Consider the following 14793-nt stretch of genomic DNA (forward strand, 5'->3'; position numbering starts at 1 on the left):
CAAACATTTAAAGCGACTGTTTCCCAGCTTTTAATTTCCCTTTGTTGATCAATCTTAGTGAACAAAAGTTGATGTCATCTCAACTTTTGTTCTTGACCCAAAACCATCCTTGTTGTATTTATTTGAGTCACATGACCTAAGTTATCTTCCTTTAGAGGTTTTGCCCTCTTGCATGCTGCCCTAAGGTCCCGGAGACCAATGGGACTTGCTACGAAGCCCTGGAGGTCAGCCCGGGAGACTGACACGACTCTCTACAAAGCCCTGGAGGTCAGCCCGGGAGACCAACAGGACTTGCTACGAAGCCCTGGAGGTCAGCCCGGGAGACTGACACGACTCGTTACAACGCCCTGGAGGTCAGCCCTGGAGGTCAGCCCGGAAACCAACGGTACTCGCTACGAAGCCCTAGAGGCAGGCCGCGAGACCAACATGACTCGCTACGAAGCCCTGGAAGTCAGCATGGAGACCACCGATAATCAAGCATGAAGCTTGGAGCCCTCATGACACTTCTTGGTTTAGAAGTACCATCTGTCGATCCAGTACCTGAGAGTTCCTGTTTGGTACATTTTCAGAAGCATATTGGAAAAGCCTCTGATCACTCTTCTGAATAAAGTCGGCTGATTCTGTGTCTGGTCTGAAAGCACCTGTTCTATTCTGTCCCTCAGCTGTTCCAATTCAATCTGCAGGTTATTGTTTTCCTGCTCCAAGGTGGTGTTCTCCTTCTCCAGAGAGCTCTTCACTTGCTCCATGGTGGCATTTATCAGCTCCAAGGTCTTGTTTTTATGCTCCAAGTAGTTTATTCTATTCTCCAGGGCGGTACTTTTTTGCTCCAGGGTGGTGTTTTTCTCTTCCAGAGCGATCTTCTCCTTCTCCAGAGCGTTCTTTTCTTCCTCCAGAGCGATCTTCTCCTTCTCCATAGCAGTCTTTTCTTCCTCCAGGGCAGCGTTTTTCTGCTCCAGGGCAGTGCATTTCACCTCCAGAGCAGTGATGGTTAGCATCAGGGAGGTTTTTTCCTGCTCATGTCGCCTTCTTCTTAAATTGAGAGTCTGATGCAGGTGTCTGTTATCAAGCTCAAAAAAAAAGTTTTGCCCTTCCAAACGCCTTCTTCTTTGCTCCAGGTAGGTACTTACCCGCAATATGTGAGTCAATCTCTCCCTCTGAAAGATGTTTTCCTGGTCTAACGTGGAAATTCTCTCCCTCTGATTGGTGTTTTCCTGTTCTAATGTGGAAATTCTCTCCCTCTGATTGGTGTTTTCCTGTTCTAATGTGGAAATTCTCTGCTCCAGGATGCTTTTTTCCTCTTCCAAGACGGTGTTTTGTTGCCGCAGTGCAGTGTTTTCCTGCTTCAATGCCGTGTTATCGTTCTTCAGCTCCTCGTTTGCTTTGAGGAGTGACTGTCTCTCAATGGACATCATGTTAACTTCTTCCAAGATGCCATTTAGCTTCTCTGTCTCTCTTGCCAAGATCTGCTGTATTTCTTCATTCCCAGAATCAGAAGATGAAGCCGTATTGCGCTGACTCACTTTTGATCCTTTTTGTCTAAATAAATCCAAAATCTGCCCCATGTTTTCCTTTATTTGTTTGTGAGAAATTCCTTTTAATCTTGAAAAACTTTCCTTTTCAATCTCTTGTTGGGACACAATCCTTCTTCTTGCTCTCTCTCTCTCTTCTGCAATGCTTATGACTGCAGAATTCAAGTGTGCAGAGTTCAATTTGTGACTAGCTCTTTGTGACATCACTATGCGTGATGTCACAAATTGATGTCACTATCTCAGCAGAACAACTAGAAAACTGCTGAAGTTTGGGAAGATAAGAACAACTGTGGCGAGCGTCGGTTGAGTTTACCCGGAGAGCGGGAGTTAGCTCAGACCTTTTTTGGTCCAAAGCAGCACAACAAAACTTAATACGCCATTATTAAATGGACCCGGGTCGACCCGGGTCCAGCGGTGCAGTGCAAAAGGGGCTTAGTGTCCGTCTCTAGGCAACCGTGACATCATCATTGGTCCGAAGCGTTCTGGGGTCCTTACTAGCTCCCGCCACAATTTAGCTGACCTTAACAAATCTTGTGTTTGAGTTTCGTAATTATTGTTACACTAAATGTTTATATGTGTGTGATGGGCTTTACTGTCGGACATACAGAAATACGGAGCAAATCGCGTCCCGTATACGGGAAAAGGATGGCAATCCTACTGTGCTCTTCTCCCATTAAAATTGTAGAAACTATATCAAACACAAGTAAATTCACAGTTTGGTAGGTAATTGGTATTTTGGATGATGTTGTAATGACAATAAATTTCTTATTTACCACCGGCTCAGTCAGCGCGTGTCACTTCAACGACTCGCGTGAGCGAGGCGGCGGCAGTAGCAGCATCACAGAAAGCAGCAGCTCCGCCGCATTAGCGAACAGGTGAGGAGAAGAAACTGCATGTTTCTGTCTTTTTCTCATCTTACCGCTTTCCTTTATTCTTCTCCAGTTCACTCAGGTAAAATCTAAATATTTTAACGTTTCCGCTGTCTTGTGTCGGACATTTAAGAAGGAGTAAGTTGCACGGGACCGGTGTTGGCTTGGCCGGGGTAACACCGACGCAGAAGTGACTGTCGACGGCTGGTTTCAGTGTTAGTGAGAGTACTTTGGGTTTTGACGGTCATTTTATGGCTGACGTGTTTTCTCCTGCTTTCTATAGAATGATAGAGTCCCAGGGCATGTTGTTTCCAGGGTAATTGGACCTGGAACTGGCTGTATTCTTGAACAGGTGAGGGGAATCTCGCCTGCAGGATGTTGGAAGTCTACAGGATGCTTCAGATAATTTAGTGAATTTCACTGCACCGGTGGGGCTTGTGTGCTCAACAGGGTTCCTGCTCGATCAATACATCCCATCTGCACCTCAAACATCTGCTTAGTTTTTTTTATTGTTATCCTACTACATCTAGAGACAGAAACCTAACACTCTGATAGACTAATGTTTCTTTAGCTAGTTTTGTATCGCTTTGATAGGCAAATGTTCCTATTTGTGCATATTTTAGTACTCAGTCATTTGTATTATTTTCTTTGTTGACTTGGCTATATGTTTTAGATCAATATCCTTCTGAATGATCCAATAACCTATTTTCAATGTACTGGAGGGTTACCAGGCATCTATTTATAATGCCCCAGTATTTCAAGAAATCAAAGCACTAAGGTTCTGAGAGAAAAGAACCAGGCTCAAAGTATCCTTATCAGAGGCAATGTGATGCTTCTCCACATATTCATAATTTTTATCACGCCAAACCATTTTTGAATGCTCAATATTTTAAACATGTGAGTAAATAAATGCCTTTTTATTTATTATATCATGTTTAAGTATAGTTAAAACAGTGCTGTACCAGCATATTTAAAACTATTATAAATAGCAAAAATAAAATCGACCAACCTTCAATACTGATCATATCAAAAATGTTGGGAAAAGTCCTAGATTTAAAAGGTGAAAAGTTAGTTCAGACTTAAAAGAAGTGACACAGTGAGCATATTTGATATTTAGGAGGAGGTGTTTAGACAGATATGTTGCAGCAGCTGAATCTTGTTATGACGAAATAAAAAACTTGTTAAAATGAGATTAATATTTAATTAAAACCAAAATATGTTCTTGTTTAATTGAGAAAGTCATAACGGAGCAGCAACACTTCGCAGGATGTTTAAGTGTCATCTGGAAGAAACAAGAGTGAGAAGATGGAGAGATTCTTTATGCCTTTTTAATAAGTCACAATCTGTCAATGAAAAGTATTTATATCTCTTTAAAAAGAGAAATCTTAATGTTTTTGTCAACTTTTGTATCTCGTTATAACAAGATACAACTCCAGAATTTATTTCTTAGCTCTGGCAGTTTAACGCTTCCATAAGTAAACATGTCCAGCACTGTATATGCTTTTTTTCCCCCAGTTGCTATTTAAATAGTCAAACTTACAACAGAGGGTGTAGCTTTAAGTTTAAACTCTTTTATGTTGATTTAGAAATCTCGTCTCTGATTTCAAAACCTTAATCTTAATAATTATATACACACAGGCCTGTCACGATAACAAATTTTGCTGAACGATTAATTGTCTCAAAAATTATTGCGATAAACGATAATATTGTTTGAAGACCTTTCTACACTGATTTAATAGAAATGACGTGATAATTCATGCGATTTCCTGCCAAAGATACACTTTATTTTCAAAAGAACATTTAACACTGGAACTGATAAACAAAATAAACAAAACAACCAAAAACAAAAATAAAATGGATTCTCAGACTCCATTAACAAAAAATGTACTGGAATAAAAACTAAACAACATAAAGCCAAAGTGAAAATAAATACTGCATTCAACCAAGAGTGCAGATTATGAAGTCTGTATACTATGTTGCCCATCAGTAATAATTAGATTTGAAAAGAGAAAATGGGCACATCGACTACCTGATGCAATAATTCACACTACACGGTTTTTTTGCCCCTATTTTTCCCCTTACTACAATCTTAGAACACCGGCCGTTCTAAGATTGTCGCTTACGATTTTGTAACCGATCCTCCTGTAGTGTTTGGTGTGTTACGGTAGATCAGGGCTGATCAACACGTCGATCACGGGAAGGTTTTCAGTTGATCTCGGCAGTTGGTGACAAACTGAAAGCCGCCAGGACGATGAGACCAGAACTTATCAAAATATTCACTAAGATCCTAAACGTTTGTAGCTTCATTAAAGAATAATATATATTTTTTTAAAAATCAACAAAACCTGTTAAAATTTATATTCTCAGTAATTATTGTTTCAACAAGGTGTTGCGCAATTCAGTGCGTTTCAGTTCTACTAACAAAAAAACAGGCGACTCAAAGACAGACTGACTAGCAGAGCAGGAGTTTACATTAGCTAATCAACCATCGCTGTGTTCAGGTGAGCGCTTATTAATAATCCAGAAATAAATATCAAACCTGGAAACTTGACATCGTAACGGACTGAATGTTATGTTTTTAACGTCGCTGCTCCGCTTGCGGGGCGCAGGCGGTTGCCACGGCAACGGGCGTGCTTAACGACAGAGAGAGAGAGAGAGAGAGAGAGAGTAAAACGGTAGGAGAATCTCACTGAGGAAGAAATATACTGCATTAGGTTTTCTATCACTTTATTATTTCTGCTATAACTGATGTATATTTGCATATAAAATAAGTCAATACAGTTTAATTTACAATTTTTATGTCTTCGTGTCATGAGAGGTAGATCTCAGCCGGCTGGTGAGAGAAAAAGTAGATCTTGGTATCGTGGCCGCTCCGATCTAAATCAGGGTTTTTCCCCGACTGGGAGCTTAAAGCAGCCTCTTGAATGTGACAGGTAGCCAATCAGAAAGCCTGGATTCTCCTCCGGGCTTTTGGAGGGGAGGTTACGGAGGGGAATCCCAAACAGCTGATACTGTGATACGTGGAAACAACATTAATGTTTATTCAACATGCAAAGAATATAGAAATGACAAGGAGGAGGAGTTGGAGCGAAATTGCCACCGCAGTTGATAAAACTGGCAACTTTTCAGCTGTTCTTTGTTAACGTGACATAAATAGGTAATAATGATTTTCATTCAGTCAGGACTTTACGCTGACACTAGCCACATGCATTGCAGGTAGATTGTAGTAAAGCATTGATTAACGCCTGGTTTTAAAATTAGTTAACTGGACTTGTAGCCATTATTTGGTGCCCATTGTTGGACACCACACGGCAGGACCGAACCCGATCGAACCGTTATACCTAGGATTTCTGTCGGCTCATGTGTGGTCTCTCAGGTTTTGAAAATGGGCCGACAACTCTAAGATCGTGTAGTGTGCGTTGAGCGAAGTCACCTCCCGTATGTCGAGCCTTTTAAAGTACAAATATATCGCCAGTTGGCTGGATGATGTTTGTTTTTGCCATTGCTTCAATTTTATTGCCAACGAGGGTAGGTGCATTCTGTGCAAACTTTTAAGCTTGGCATTGTGGAGTTTAAAACTGTAGAGAGCCATATGCAGTGTGAGAAGCACAAACCTGCTGCCAAGAGCCACAAACAAACCACAAACTATTCTCTCTATTTATAGTTTTTTAGGTCTTAAATTTATTCATGATGGAATTAAAAATGTCTTTAAAAGTCTTAAATTTGACTTGCAGATATCCTGATAAAGGGTTAAATGAACATTTCACTTTTTTTTTTAAAGAAAGGATAACCGTTGCACACTGATTGAAAACAATTTAAAATAATTTCTTGGTTTTTATATTTGGGATTAAAACTTTCTTGGATTGTGACAAATGTGAATACACTGACCGGTCAAACCTCAACTGAGGAACTCTACATTTGGGAAAAGCCCTACGCTCCTTCCTAACAAAATTCATTGGAATAGATATGAGCAAAACAATGAGGGTTTTTTTCTTCTTCAGTGAGAATGTAATTCCCTAGAGATATATTGTGTGTTTATTGTCTGTTTTAGAAAGACAGACCCCGCTGCAGCCGGGGGTTTTAGTATTTAGGAAGAGCAGCTGTCAGATTCTCCTGTCCTGTGTTCAGTAACAGTCTCTCAGTTTTCCTCACAGCTGCTTTTTCTCCCTAAGATGTGACCAGTCAGAGTCTAGATCACCTTAAATTGTTGTTTTTGTTTGTTTTTTCAACCTTGACCCCCATCTGTATCTGTCCGCTGAGGGAGGAGCTAAAGAGAGATCAGCTGTTCTGCTGAAAGTCCGCGATGAAGCTGTGTGATCCGTCTCTAACGGGGCTGTGTTCGTGATTCGCAGATACCAAAGACATCCTGGTGATGCTGAGTGACATGGACATCAACGCCATCGCAGGAACGCTTAAGCTGTATTTCAGGGAGCTGCCGGAGCCTCTTCTCACAGACCGTCTCTACCCAGCCTTTATGGAGGGCATAGGTGGGAGGACTTCCTGCTCAGCTGCAGGAGATCATGCTTAAAGTAAAAAGAAAAAAAAACAAACGGGCTGTCAGGACATAATTGGACATGTGTTTTCCTGTCTGTTTCAGCTCTCTCAGACCCTGCAGCCAAGGAAAACTGCATGATGCAGTTTTGTGTTCAAAAACATTTACTCCAATATTTATGCAATGTATTAAACTTGGAAGAGAAATGCTTCTCAAATCGGTTCCAAAATGTAAATTATATTGCTGTTTTTAAACAATTCAATCCAGCTGATTTCAATTGATGACTGATTAACAGGCGTTTGTTGAACTGCAATCAGTTGAATCAGGCACATTAAAGCAGAGAAACCTCTAAAACATGTAGAACAGTGTGTCTTGAGGACCAGGGTTGGGAAACACTGGTCTAGTTTACTGGGATTTTACTTGATAAGTTGCACATAGCTGTGAAGTGGAAAGGATACAAAGTTTTCAACGATTTTCCACAGATCTAAGTTTTATGCATTCGGCACAACAACCGTAGCAAAATACGATGGTCCAGAGCTAAAGGCTGGCATTCTGCAACTTTTAGATGTATTTTTACTTTAACACTCCAGAATAAAAAATTAGTTATTAGCAGGACTCTTTAGAGCGTGACTGCATGCTGAGGAAGTAATTTATCCATCTGAATCAGGTGTGCTGGACTCTAACGATAGCAGAACACTGCCCCCTGGAGGCCTGGACGATGAGGCCTCTGATTTAGATCCAAACAAAATCATGTTAGAATATCAGTCACAGTCTAGATTTAAATAAGTTTGTTCACAGGTGCTGCTGCCAACAGTGTTTCTACTGGAATATAAGACACTGCTTTCTGTTGGGATGTCCAAGGGCTGGACAATGTTTCTGAAAAACTTATCACAAGGATTTCATATCGGTCGATATCAATAATTATTGATTAGTTTATTGTTTTAAATACCTGAAATACTGCCAAACTAGTGGTGTAGCCTTTCCTGTTTTATCCACCGTTTTTGCTGTTTTGTTTAAAATTATTTTTAAGCAGTTATGAGGCATGGTGGTGAAACATGAAACTACTCAACAGGTTGTTGCTAGGTAACCAAAGAGAGAGTTAGTTGGTGCCACTATCCTAGCCTAGCTTGTCATGAGAGGTTGAGTGACTAAAGCCTTTCCTCTGCCTACATTCCCCAGAATTCCATGTGGTTTGGATCAGAGTTCAGCGAAATTATTGAAAATTCTACCAGACGTATTATCTATTGATATTGATCATGTGTCTATCGCCATATATATTATTGATTTATTGTCCAGCCTTAAGATATCCTATAAATTCTGTTCATTTTAGTTTTGTCACATCGCTTCAATTAACAACAAATATGCTTCTGGTCACGGCAAAACCAGGAACAAGTCTCCTATTTCACATTCTGAGTTGTTTATAGATTCTGGAAGGGTGGACTTTAAGGTTGTCTATGATGTCAAACACATAATTTATTTTTTTTTTTTTTCAAAACAACATTAGAGAGAGAACTAGTCTCAAAGTTTAAAAAAAAAAAGGCCCCAAACGTGTCTTGCAATTTAGGGGTGTTAACAAAGGTTGTTAGAATTACTCTGCATTAACCCCCCAGCATTGACAGTCAACAGGTTGACTATGGAAAAGTTTAAGAACCTCAGCAAGTTAAGGTCTGCAATCACTCCTTCTCTCTTTCTCCAGGTCCAGGTGTTGCTCTACTACCTGCAGCATCCTCCGATCTCCTTCGCCGAACTCAAGCGCAACACGCTCTACTTCTCCACTGACGTCTAAAAAAAGCCGCCACCCCGCCGGGGGCTTCACCCGGACCGCGAGGGTGACACAGAGCGACTCCATCCAGACCTCGGACCCCACCACCCAGCGCTCCAGCCTAAGCTCTGCTCCCAGCAGACCGCTCGTCTCTGCTGCCGTCCCTCGCTTCTCCCATCTGAAGAGGAAGTCGAAACGGTTTTGCGGCAGCAACGCGACCGGCCTCTGTGGGAGCACACCGGGAAATGTTCAGACGAGTGTCTGGGGCATAGCATGTTTCAGAAAATTCCCCAAGTCAGGAGAATTGACACTAGAATACTTCTGATTGTTAAAATTACTGAGTGAACGAACCGCTTGAAAAAGAACAACTTTAATATAAATAATCCTGCTTGATTACATTCTGTCAATTTATATAACAAGCCTGTAACCAAACAGTGGTTTCTGGGCCTCGGTATCAGGACCCGGGTGCTGAAGTTTCTCTGCCCATGACATTCTGTGACTGGAGACGCAGGAACAGCCCCTGCAAGCGCTGTTCAGGTCCCAGCAGAGTCCCTGAAGCCAACGTTCGTCGACGTTCCTCTCTGTACCCCGGCTTCCTCGCAGCGAGTCCACATAGAAAACAAGTTCTTGTCCGTAAAGCCTCTCGTCTCATCGCAAGTAATATTCGATGGCAGCAGAGAACGCAGCAAATCCTCCGCATCCGAGGACTCCGGCTTTGAGACCAGCTGCGCGACGGACAGAAGAAAAGGAGAAATGGTGGAACGACATGAAGCGGAGCCCAATTTTAGGGTGAAGCCAGCAGAAAAGGAGGAGGTTACCTACCGCGAAGGCCTATGGCTCCTCCGGTCACACAGCCACTGTACACCGCGTTCTTCCAGTCAGATTTTCCTCTGTGCTGCAAAGCAAACAGATGCAAAAACACTGATGGATTTATCTTCATGGGGACAGAGACACAACAACTGGAGGACAAAGACTGCGTTTTCCCCTCTAAAGTCATATTCGATAAATTACAATACAAGTTTAGATGAGGGCCGTTCGTCGGGCTAAAAGTGTGTTTTGAAAATAACTTTTAAGCAGGTATTAAACATGCTTTTCATTAATCTCACATTTCTATATTTTTACTGAATTTTTGTATTGGTCTGGTGTAATATTCTAATTTTAAATGTCATCTTTTCATCACCTGCAAGTGGAAAATCATCATAATTAACAGAAATAAAGGCTTTCAAACATCCATCTGTGTCAGTAGAGTGCTGCATCATTGCAAAGATAATATATCTTTCTTATATACATTGTTAGTTTTACATTTAAAGATGTATCTTCTACATGGATGGTTAATTGATGCGTAGCTGCTTATGGTATATTCAATTAACTTTTCAGAGAAGCGGTAGACTATAAAGATATTTTTCCTTCCAACTACTTATCATTCAAAACGTTTGTAACATGTGATATGTTTATCTTAAAGTGTAAATGAATTAAATAAACTGACAGATCAATAAATATAATGTGTTTCACTTTGTGATAAAGTTTAAACATCATTTTGAGTAATATTCAGATTTAATCAGCAGAGGGCGCTCTAACCCCTTTCCTCGAAGGTCAAAACGGCAAGATCAATGTTTAGATATCTTGGTAAAATATATTATAAATTCTTTACAATAATAATAATAATAATAATAATAAATAACACGCACAATCAAAATGACGACACAAAATTTCACAACCGGTGTCATGTCGGACAAAACAGGAAATGATGTCACTCACTGATTCAATGATGCACTCAGTGCAGGAAAACATGGCGCCCACAATAGCAAAGTTCTTGGCGTACGACATGCCCCTCTGGCCCATGTCTTTAAGGACTTCTCGGGCCGTCGGGGTCCTCAGCGGGTCTTTGGGGTCGAAGCCGACATTGGTGTCGATACCAGCTGTGAACACACCAAAAGCTCCTCCGAGGACAAACCCTGTGGAAAGATAAACGCTCCATTATCAGAGACAAATAGGACTCGCTACAAGCACTGCCACTGACGGTGAAGAACACACTCTCATCAGTGTTAATCAAATTTAAACCTGCCTCACAATTTGTCACGTTACGACCAAAAGCTTTGTTGTTGTTTTGTATTGGCATTTGATCGGACAGGCCAAACCAAAGTAATGAAAAACTGTGAAGGAACATGATGCACGTTTAGTTTTTTGGCTGGGTTCTTCTTTGCAAAGCAGCTAAAGCTGTGATAATTCCTCCAGTTACCCATGAATGAGTTCTGAAAGTTTATTTCCATAAATGGAATAAACCTTTTAGGTTCATGTGATCCATTATTCCTATATCTATTTTTAAACTTCTCAACTTGACCCCTGACCTGTATTCGTCTTCATGATGCTGTTTTGTTTACTAATGCTCCCCAAAGAACATCAGAGGTTTTCACTAACAATTACGTTTTTCTTAGATTAAATGACACACAAATTACAGACTTTATTCACAAAAGTAAGTGACTTCTAAAAGTCGGTTGCTCTGGGTTTTATTTTCCTTAATACGAATCTATGCGTCGCTGATTTTCTTCCATTTTAAAGAAACGTGACAACCATAAACCATTTTTCTATTAACACGTAACCTAATTACCCCCAAGTGTGCGGTTGTTTACCTCCTACACAGGCCAGGACCGACTTGAAGGCGCAGCTCTCCATTCCCCTCTCTATCATCTTCTGCTCGTCGCTTTTCGGAGGCACCGGCAGACCCCCCATAACTCCGGGGCTCAGGTCTTTAATGGGCCGCTTCTCCCCTACCAGGTGCTCCAGAACCATACTGTACTGGATCGCTGGACTGCCCATGCTCGGAACCGAGGAAGCTGGACCTGTAGAGTCTGAGGCAGCAGCAGCATCTGCAGCCCCCGTGGACGCGGCCATGTTTCTCAATGACACTGCTCTATGTAAGTTTAGCTGTGAGCTGATGGGTTGCAGATTCGCCGAATTATTTTCTAAGCGCAAGTTAAGTTTTGGTGGGTAAAATGTTTGTTTTCTTGTAAAAAACTATCTATCTATTGTCACATGAAGAAAAAGCAACTTAAAACATAATGTCTCTCTCAGTACATATATTTTTAAAGTCGTCACTGTCTCCTAAATTCCCATCAGCACATTCGACATAACCGCCAAGTGTGTGTACTCATTCACAGTCAGCCGATGAATCATCTTGCAAAAGGGGCCGACGAAGCGGTGTGGGAAGAGACTGTCTTTAAAACACATAGCAGAGCATTTTTGATAGCGGCATGATATCAGAGACAATGACAGCGGCATTATATTCACCGCTGACAACAGACTTATGCAGTAATAAGTTAATTTCCCCTTGGGATCAATAAAGTATTTTTGAATTGAACTGAATTGAATACACCAGTAGGACCACCTGCTGGTTAACACATAGTGTGTTATTTATCAAATTCCCACAGTCACTGCCAACCTCCTGAGCCTCTCCAGGAGGTCGATGGGACCTGTGACAAGGGCAACGGAGCATGTACCTGCCCGCGGCAGAGCAGGAACCAGGAGGGTAATAGGACCCACAACAAAGGCCTGGAGGTCGGCCCGGACACCAACAGGACTCGCTATGAAGCCCTGGAGGTCCGAGAGGAGACCAACGGGACTTGCTACGAAGTCCTGGAAGTCTGCCCAGAGACCAACAAGACTCGCTACAAAGGCCTGAAGGTAGGCCCGGAGACCAGCGGTACTCGCGACTAAGCCTTGGAGGTAGGCCCGGAGACCAACGGGACTTGCTACGAAACCCTGGGGCAGGCCGGGAGACTGACACGACTCGCTACAAAGCCCTGGAGGTCAGCCCGGAGACCAACGGGACTTGCTACGAAGCCCTGGAGGTCAGCCCGGGAGACTGACACGACTCTCTACAAAGCCCTGGAGGTCTGCCAGGAGACCAACGGGACTTGCTACGAAGCCCTGGAAGTCAGCCCGGATACGAACAAGACTCACTACAAATGCCAGAAGGTCAGCCCGGAGACCAACAGGACTCGCTACAAAGCCATGGAGGCCAGCACAGAGACCAACAGGACTCGTTACAAAGCCATGGAGGCCAGCCCGGAGACCAACGGGACTCGCTACAAAGTCCTGGGGCAGGCCGGGAGACTGACACGACTCGTTACAAAGCCCTGGAGGTCAGCCCGGAGACCAACAGGACTCGCTACAAAGCCATGGAGGCCAGCACGGAGACCAACGGGACTCGCTACAAAGCCCTGGATGCAGGCCGGGCGACTGACAGGACTCAATACAAAGCCCTGGAGGTCCGCCAGGAGACCAACATGACTTGCTATGAAGCCCTGGAAGTCAGCATGGAGACCACCGATAATCAAACATGAAGCTTGGAGCCCTCATGACACTTCTTTGTTTAGAAGTACCATCTTTCAATCCAGCACCTGAGAGTTCCTGTTTGGTACATTTTCAGAAGCATATTGGAGATGCCTCTGATCACTCTTCTGAATAAAGTTGGCTGATTCTGTGTCTGGTCTGAAAGCACCTGTTCTATTCTGTCCCTCAGCTGTTCCAATTCAAGCTGCAGGTTATTGTTTTCCTGCTCAATCATGGTGTTCTCCTTCTCCAGAGAGCTCTTCACTTGCTCCATGGTGGCATTTATCAGCTCCAAGGTCTTGTTTTTATGCTGCAAGTACTTTATTCTCTGCTCCAGGGCGGTATTTTTTTGCTCCAGAGCGGTGTTTTTCTCTTCCAGAGCGTTCTTTCCTTCTTCCAGAGCGGTTTTTTCTTCCTCCAGAGCGGTCTTTTCTTCTTCCAAAGCAGTCTTTTCTTCCTCCAGGGCAGCGTTTTTCTGCTCCAGGGCAGTGCATTTCACCTCCAGAGCAGTGATAGTTAGCATCAGGGAGGTTTTTTCCTGCTCATGTTGCCTTCTTCTTAAATTGAGGTTCTGATGCAGGTGTCTGTTATCAAGCTCATAACCAAAGTTTTGCTCTTCCAAACGCCTTCTTCTTTGCTCCAGGTAGGTACTTACCCGCAATGTACGAGATAATCTCACCCTCTGAGAGGTGTTTTCCTGTTCTAATGTGGAAATTCTCTGCTCCAGGGTGCTGATTTGAGTGGTGTATTTCTGCTCCATGGCAGTCTTTTCTTTTTCCAGGACCGTATTATTCTGCTTGAAGAAGGTGTTTTCCTCCTCCAAGATGGTATTTACCTGTTTTAATGTGATGTTTTCCTGATGTAGGGTATTTCTTTCCTTCTCCAGGGCAGTGTTCTTCTGCTCCAGGATGCTTTTTTCCTCTTCCAAGACGGTGTTTTGTTGCCCCAGTGCAGTGTTTTCCTGCTTCAATGCCGTGTTATCGTTCTTCAGCTCCTCGTTTGCTTTGATGAGTGACTGTCTCTCAATGGACATCATGTTAACTTCTTCCAAGATGCCATTTAGCTTCTCTGTCTCTCTTGCCAAGATCTGCTGTATTTCTTCATTCCCAGAATCAGAAGATGAAGCCGTATTGCGCTGACTCACTTTTGATCCTCTTTGTCTGAATGAATTCAAAATCTGCCCCATGTTTTCCTTTATTTGTTTGTGAGAAATTCCTTTTAATCTTGAAAAACTTTCCTTTTCAATCTCTTGTTGGGACACAATCCTTCTTCTTGCTCTCTCTCTCTCTTCTGCAATGCTTATGACTGCAGAATTCAAGTGTGCAGCTTTTTGCGACTAGCTCTTTGTGACATCACTATGCGTGATGTCACAAATTGATGTCACTATCTCAGCAGAACAACTAGAAAACTGCTGAAGTTTGGGAAGATAAGAACAACTGTGGCGAGCGTCGGTTGAGTTTACCCGGAGAGCGGGAGTTAGCTCAGACCTTTTTTGGTCCAAAGCAACACAACAAAACTTAATACGCCATTATTAAATGGACCCGGGTCGACCCGGGTCCAGCGGTGCAGTGCAAAAGGGGCTTAGTGTCCGTCTCTAGGCAACCGTGACATCATCATTGGTCCAAAGCTTTCTGGGGTCCTTACTAGCTCCCGCCACAATTTAGCTGACCTTAACAAATCTTGTGTTTGAGTTTCGTAATTATTGTTACACTAAATGTTTATATGTGTGTGATAGGCGTTACTGTCGGACATACAGAAATACGGAGCAAATCGCGTCCCGTATACGGGAAAAGGATGGCAATCCTACTG

The 14793-nt window shown here is 42.6% G+C and overlaps 2 protein-coding genes across 2 annotated transcripts; one reads left to right on the plus strand and one right to left on the minus strand.

Moving 5' to 3' along the window:
- Positions 1–6376: 6376 nt before the first annotated feature.
- Positions 6377–8914, plus strand: LOC116728828 (active breakpoint cluster region-related protein-like). Its single transcript, XM_032577145.1, has 4 exons — positions 6377–6398; positions 6751–6885; positions 6996–7135; positions 8587–8914. The coding sequence occupies exons 1-4, from the start codon at positions 6377–6379 to the stop codon at positions 8674–8676; spliced, it is 387 nt and encodes a 128-aa protein (XP_032433036.1). The 3' UTR covers positions 8677–8914.
- A 92-nt stretch (positions 8915–9006) lies between these two features.
- Positions 9007–11566, minus strand: LOC116727932 (mitochondrial import inner membrane translocase subunit Tim22-like). The gene is made up of 4 exons (XM_032575618.1): positions 11283–11566; positions 10411–10607; positions 9475–9547; positions 9007–9377 (listed from the first exon to the last, which is right to left on the minus strand). The coding sequence occupies exons 1-4, from the start codon at positions 11542–11544 to the stop codon at positions 9301–9303; spliced, it is 609 nt and encodes a 202-aa protein (XP_032431509.1). The 5' UTR covers positions 11545–11566; the 3' UTR covers positions 9007–9300.
- Positions 11567–14793: the final 3227 nt, after the last annotated feature.

This window comes from Xiphophorus hellerii, chromosome 11, assembly GCF_003331165.1.
Source record: "Xiphophorus hellerii strain 12219 chromosome 11, Xiphophorus_hellerii-4.1, whole genome shotgun sequence".
NCBI classification, from domain to species: Eukaryota; Metazoa; Chordata; class Actinopteri; order Cyprinodontiformes; family Poeciliidae; genus Xiphophorus; species Xiphophorus hellerii.